This window comes from Phalaenopsis equestris, unplaced genomic scaffold, assembly GCF_001263595.1.
Source record: "Phalaenopsis equestris unplaced genomic scaffold, ASM126359v1 Scaffold001123, whole genome shotgun sequence".
Lineage (NCBI taxonomy): Eukaryota > Viridiplantae > Streptophyta > Magnoliopsida > Asparagales > Orchidaceae > Phalaenopsis > Phalaenopsis equestris.
The window spans coordinates 1-7,414 of record NW_018165562.1 but is presented as its reverse complement, the minus strand read 5'-3'; the positions used below and the strand labels follow the sequence as shown (position 1 = coordinate 7,414).

General features: G+C 37.7%; 1 protein-coding gene across 1 annotated transcript; it reads left to right on the top strand.

Moving 5' to 3' along the window:
- Nucleotides 1–1,755: 1,755 nt before the first annotated feature.
- LOC110033284 (low molecular weight phosphotyrosine protein phosphatase-like) lies at nucleotides 1,756–2,389 on the top strand (the record flags this gene model as incomplete). The annotated part of the gene is given in 3 exon segments (XM_020737210.1): nucleotides 1,756–2,006; nucleotides 2,074–2,186; nucleotides 2,254–2,389. Coding segments are annotated over 3 exon segments (499 nt in total), but the record flags the coding sequence as incomplete, so codon positions are not given.
- Between the last annotated feature and the right edge of the window lie 5,025 nt (nucleotides 2,390–7,414).

Here is a 7,414-nt window from a genome sequence, read left to right as displayed (position 1 = left end):
ATTGGAGAGAGGAGGGGGAGAGGGAGGTTGTGTGTGCCTTATCCTTCACCCTGCTGAAATATAGAAAAGAGGTTGTGGAAGCGCAAAAGAATGTCGATCGATTCCAACAAGGGAATCTAAATAATGAAGAAGGCATGCACGCGGGGGGAAATAAAATTGATTCACAAATTGGGAAGCCAACTGCAGGTGGACATTGAGATATTCCCACGATTCAATAGAGGCAAGGCGCGATCACGATAGGGGAGAAAAGGAAGGTTTGATTCACGACTTGGTAGCAGAAAAAAGAAAAAAATATTGAATCTTACACCAACATTCTTTAACCAAGTAATTTTAATTAAAATGTTAAAATTTGTATTCTTTATTTTTTTCAAAGTATCATGTATTTATCCTCATTCAAAAATATGATTGATACCCAAAAGAAGGTACATAAAGTGTTATATTATATGCATATGGAAGAATAATGGATAAAAGAGTTTTTCTTTTTTGCCAATATATATACCCATCACAATTCATACGTATTTACATATATAATATTCCGGTGCTTTAAATTTACACATGAAAAAATCTTTCTCATTTTTAAAAATTATTTGCTATGAAATATGATCGATGACATGATAAATTTGGTATGAAATATGTCAGTACATTAGAATTATTTGCTATGTATGTAAATGCCTCGTTTTTTTGGGGTATTTACATAGCATATAATTCTTGGAAGTAATTACATATATAACACACAATTCATGTACTTGTATATCTCACACCTAAACTTTCATATTTACACACATAACATATAAAACTTTAATATATGTTGAATCATGATTTGTTTGTGAATCATACACGAGGAATAGAATGAGAGACATGATTTGCCCGTGAATCATACATGAGGAGAATGAGAGACATGAGAGAGAGAGAGAGAGGAGGAAGCACACAATAAGGAACAATAATTCGAGAGATGTGTATAACTCTTTATTCGTGAAATGATATCTTATTTATAGAGAAAGATGGTACAATGTGTAATGTTATATTTATGCTTCTACTTTAGTGGGGAGCATACATAATATTTTAAGCATTTTATGCGTGTAGACCAAAAGCTCGACTCTTCTCAGGCTTGACTAATTAGACTGGCAAGACCTCAATAAGCATTATCGGCCAGTCCACCTTGATCTTGTTAGTCGACTGGATTAGCAAGCCAATGTAAATGCTTAGTTGAATTGAAACGAGGCAACAATTGGTGCTGCCAGTTGACTAGGTTGGCAGGCACTGTCGGTTGACAGATTTTTCATCATGTGTGGGTCAACATGATTGATTTGCTCCGCTAAGTTTTGCCGATCAGTTGACTCGGTCTTCTACTTCTGGGTCCTCATCCGATATGCCTTATCCCATATGCACTATCAAATCTTATCAAAATTCATGCCAACACTTTTTATATATAAAACATCACATAAAAATAATATTATTATAAAGTTTTTAAATTAAAACACAACTTTTCATGAACAGGTTGAGAAACAAAATGCTATATGTGTAAATACAAGTTCAAATGCAAAACATGTAAATAGAAACAAAATTTGTGGGTTTGGTATATAAATTTCCCAAAATTCTAATCTATTTACATATCTAATACCTAAATTTTTGTATTTTACATAATTCACATTTCTATTTGATTTTACATTACATTTTTTTATATACCAAAATTAATGATTATCATTTTGTGGGCATATATTCTCTTCCCTCCGGCAACTCCGCGACAATCTTCAACATGAGAGGCGGCCTAGCTCCCAATTTACGATTTTGCCATCCATCCGTGCCCTCGACCTTATTTATGCATTGTCACCTCCGACGATCTAAAAACCGTTCTCTATTCTTCACTCCACCTCCTCATCGCCAGCTGCGATTCTCTCGGTTTCCCTTTCCATTTGTTGTAGCTTCATCTTCTTCGATCATGGAGGATACAATCCGATCTGCTGAAGCTTCGAAGCCACCCTTCTCCGTGCTATTCGTCTGCCTCGGTATTACAAGCGCTCCTCATTGCTTTCATTTGTTTTCTCGACTTAGATCCATGCTTTTGATTGCTAGGTAATATTTGCCGGAGCCCCGCTGCGGAGGCGGTGTTTACTGATATCGTGAGGAAAAGGGGATTGGAGTCTAAATTCAGGATCGACTCCGCGGGCACCATTGGTTAACATGAGGTTTTATGCTATGCTGATTTTCTGTTGTGATCCTTATGTTTTTCGTAACATTGGTGTGCTGATCTAGGGAAATCCGGCGGACTCGCGTATGAGGGCGGCGGCTAAGAAGCGCGGAATCGAGGTTACTTCAATCTCCCGGCCGGTACAGCCATCTGATTTCAGAGTTTTTGATCTCATTCTTGCAATGGACATGCAGAATAGAGGTAGGAAAGTAGTGCGGTTTTAATTTTATTTCACTTTTGCATGCATACCCTCCAATTCCTATGTATTTACATATCTGTATACACAAATACCGGCATAAGAAAATTTTAGCCAAATTTCTCTCACTGAATTTAGCTCATGCGCCAAAGTGGTTAAATCAAACCTATCTGCCGAAGTGGCTGAATTGAGCTCGCGTGCTAATTTCGTTGTCCTCATCTTCTTCGAAAGAATAACCTAACCCACTCATACAAGAATAACTATGAGAAGAAACAATCATGATCACAAAGAATCCATCATGATTAATAAAGACATATGTCAATCCCTTGTTAAAGCCGTTGTACGATACTTAAGACTTATTCCTTTCACATAGGTATCAGAGATAGTCACCGTACTAACAATACCTTACATCAACCGGCAATACCTGACGTTCACATCACAGTCTTCCATCAATAGACTGGAGAAAAGCGACATGTTCCAATACCTTATATCAACCGACAATATCTGACGTTCACATCACAGTCTTCCATGAAGACACTGGAGAAAATGTACCATACTAATTCATTCTTCTGTCACTTTTTTGGACGTTGATTTGCCTACCGGGGAAACCCCTTCAACGAGACTGTCGTAGTCACCGCAATTATCGAACTACGAGATCGACAACATTTTGATAGACATCGATAGCTCTGTAAATATCCTGTTCAAAGGGGTTTTCGAAAGATGGGAATCGCAGTTAATTGACTGCCCCCCACTTTCGGGCCGTTAATATGGATTTTCTGGAGAATGAAAAGAGACATGTGCATGCGTTGCCCTCTTAGTTACGTGGGGAGAAGAACGTCAGTTTACGACGATAGACGATTTCATAATTGTAGAACCACCATATGCATATAATGCCATCTTCGACAGACCTGTGCTGAACATCTTTGAAGTGGCTACATCCACCAATCATCGCTATCAAGTTTCCTGCTAGCGAACAAGTTATTGCTATTTGAGGTGACTTAATTTAGTCTCGAACATGTTATTTTCGAGCTGAGGAAAATATTTAGAAGGACCTCCTACTTGGCCATATTAAAAGAAGCGGTTTGGAAGCCATAGAGACCCTTGAAACTATACCCGTATTCTCATATGAAACAGAGAAAATTCTTGGTTAGTACAAACTTCAACGGGGAACATCGGGAACGTCTCATTGACTTCCTTAAGATTCACCGAGACTCCTTTGCATGAAGTCCCATCGAGATGCTTGGAGTTGACATTGACGTTACTTGCCATATCTTGAATGACAAGCCATGAACTAAGCCATTTAAACGAAAAATGCGAGCCACGACCAATGATTTAGTTGAGCCTATTGGATTGGAAGTATTGAAGTTGAACAATGCATGGTTCATACGAGAAGCACAGTACCCTGAATGGCTAGTCAACATAGTGATTGTGAAAAAAAAAAAAAATGACAAGTGAAGATGAATGGCTAGTCAACATAGTGATTGTGAAAAAAAAAACAAATGACAAGTGAAGAATTTGCATAGATTTCACTAATCTGAATGCAATTTGCCCTAATGATAGCCATATGTTATTGCGAATCGATGCTTGGTTGATTCAACAATAGGGTACCTGGTCATGAGCTTTCTGGACGCTTTTTTCGGCTACCATCAAATTTTGATGCATCCAACCGACGCCAAAAAGACTGCCTTCATCACAAATGAATGAGTTTTTTGCTATTGTAATATCTTTTGGCTTGAAGAACATTGGAGAAATCTATCAAATGTTGATGAATATACTCTGTGTCAATCAAAATGAAAGAAATATTAAAATATATATTGATGGTCTCTTGGTAAAAAGTAAATCACCACACCAACACATATTAGATCTAGAGGAAACTTTTGACACATTAAGAATGTTTAAGCTCAGACTTAATCCTCTGAAATGGACCTTTAGAGGCACCTCTAGAAAATTTCTTGGATGTTTGCTTACTCCCAAAGGAATAAAACCAAATTATATGTAGGTACATGTCATACCGAACATGAACCTCAATGGGATGTAAGTTTTAATTGAGCAAATAGCAGGTATAAACAAATTCATTTCAAAATCAGGAGACCATTGCTCTCTGTTCTTCAAAACCATTAAAACTGCCAATTAGCTTGCCTAGACAGAAGAATGCGAGCAAGCATTCACATTGCTTAAGAATCTATTATCATTGTTGACTTTGTTGCACAGTCCCGTCCCAGGTGAAGAATTATACATACATTTGAGAGTTAGCAGAGAGACAATCAGTTCCATGCTCATTAGAGAGGAGAACAAAAGGTAATTTCGGATTTACTATGTCAGCAAAATACTTCAAGGCGCTGAACATAGATACGTGATGATGTAGAAACTTGTGTTAGCACTCATCATTACAACCATACTTCAAACTCACACGATCTATGCAATAACTTACCATCCGTTGAAATTGGTATTGTCCAAATCGAACCACTCAGGGAGGTTATTGAAATGGGCATTGAAGCTTAGTGAATTTGATATTTTTTACACGCCCAAGACAACTATTGAAGCCTAAGCCATCATTGATTTTCTAGCCGACTTTTTCGTAGGAATAAAGAAGGAAGAAGTCAGCACGGGAATAAACAGACTTTGGACACTTTAAGTAGATGAAGCTTCGGGAATCCCACGAAAAGAAGTATGCACGATCCTACAGAGCCACATATTCTGATTCATTCAATTCAACCCAACTTTGACGCCACTAAGAACCAAGCAGAATACGAGGCTCTGATCACCAACCTTAGATTTCAGTAGAATCGGAGTTACTCACATGTTGGTTAGATTTTATTCCCTTCTAGCGGTCAACCAAATAAATGGATGATTCGAGACACGAGATCAGATCATGCTCAAGTATTTGACTAGTGCCAAAGCAAAAAATAAACAAACTTGAGCATTTCCAAATCAAACACTTCTCGAGAGATGAAACAAATTCACCAATTTGCTTTCCAAAGGTGAAAACATCCAAAATCGACGATCTGTAATCCGACATTAGCCAGTTATTAAAGAGGTTGAAGTTACAAATTAAAAAATTCAACCAGTTGACAGTTGGATTAGTTTGTTCTTACAATGTCTGTCGATAGGCACAGTCGCAACACAATCAAAGCCGCACATTACTTGATAATCAACAGGGAACTATTCCGAAAATCTGTTGCCTCCACCTTTTTAAAATGTGTCAGGGAAGACAAGAAGAATAAAATCTTACAAGAGTTTCACTTCGGGGAATGTGGCAATCATTTTGGTGGAAGAATCCCGACCAATTGAATCCTTCGACAAGGATATTTCTGGCCTACCCTTTGAAAAGACTGGTGAATTTTCTAAAAGGTGCGAACATTTCAGAAATTTGCCTCAATGTGGATTCAACCTTCACATAAACTCCAGTCTATAAACAAGCATTGGCCCTTCGTCGTATGGCGAATGGACCTCCTAGGGACACTGACCCCAGGAAAAGGGCAACAAAAACACATATTGTCAAAATTGACTATTTCACCAAATGGATCGAATCTAAGCCATTGGCCAAAATCATGGCTGACATTATCTGAAATTTCATATAGACCATCATCATCTGCAGATATAGATTACTCATGGTTATCATTATCGACAATAATGTCCGATTTGCGGACAAGAAAATGAAAGAGTTATTCAAAAGTCAAGGGATATGACTCAAGTTCACCTTTGTTCATTGTCCCAAGATCAACAACTAAGTAGAATATGCTAACAAGTTTATTCTAAATTTACTCAACAAAAAATTGGAAGAAGCCAAAGAGAAATAACCTGAAGTGCTTTCATCAGTTTTATGGGCACTTCGTACAATGCATTCAACCACCACAGGTCAGATACCCCTCGTACTCTCTCACGAAGTTGAAACAGTCCTCCCTGTCGAGTACGGCATATTCAGTCAACGTACCCTTATTGCTTCAAATTTTGAAGAATATGAGCTAAATGATTAAAAAGTAGCAAATAACAAAGATTTGCAAGATTTGCTAAACCTTTTCGAGGAACTCCGAGATTATGCATCTTTGTGACAAGAAGTCAAATGAAGAATGCCAAAATACTATAATTCAAAGGTCAAAGAGCTTCGATTCAGATCGGGGGAGACCTGGTCTTTAAAAAAGTAGACGACCCAACCCCCGCTAGCAGACCCTAGGGAAGTTCATCTGGCCCTTATATAATAAAGGAGCAAATTGGGCCAAAGCTTATAACCTGATCACTTTCAAGCAAAGAAGTCCCCAAAATATGTAGCGGGGATGATATGAAGATCTTGTATCCTTAAAAGATGTCTCAAGCAATATTTGTTGCCATAAAAGATAAGTGTCATAATCAGTAGTCCATTTATACAAATTTATGCAAAAATAAGATGTTTCTTACAACAGGATAATTGACAAAATTCCAAATTGATCAAGAACACAAAGATCAAATGATTTTAAAAAAGACAGAAACTACCCTTCTGAGAGGATTGGAAACCCTCATGCAGTCTTATAGTTGTAGCTAAAAGCCCACAAGGATGTACGATCTGCAGGAGAGTCGAAGATTCCTTAGGATGAAGGATAGTTAGTCTTGCTGAAAATATCATCTCAAATAAGGGATATTTGATGAGTCCACGAGGAAACATAATTTATTATCCTCCTAACTGCCCTCTTACACCGCATTCTTGCAACAAAATTTCACGTGCATTATTATTCTCATGACTTTGTTCTCATCTACGATAAACTGAGCATGAAATGACACAAGCATCCTCAAGCACAACCAAGTAATACGCTGAGAAATTACAAAAGGAACATAATTACAAAGGTGAAAATGATCCGAAAACAAATGCAATTTATTCAAAAGTTGTAACAAGGTATATCATCAGCTCTGACATGGAAAAAAAAAGAGATACATCTCTCTAACCTCTTTTAGATATCGGTAAGACGAAAGGTTCATGCTCTCCAAGGTCGCCGATACCGTTACGCAAACTAGCAATAAGCACCATGGAAGCCATGGAGATGCTGAAGATGGTCCTC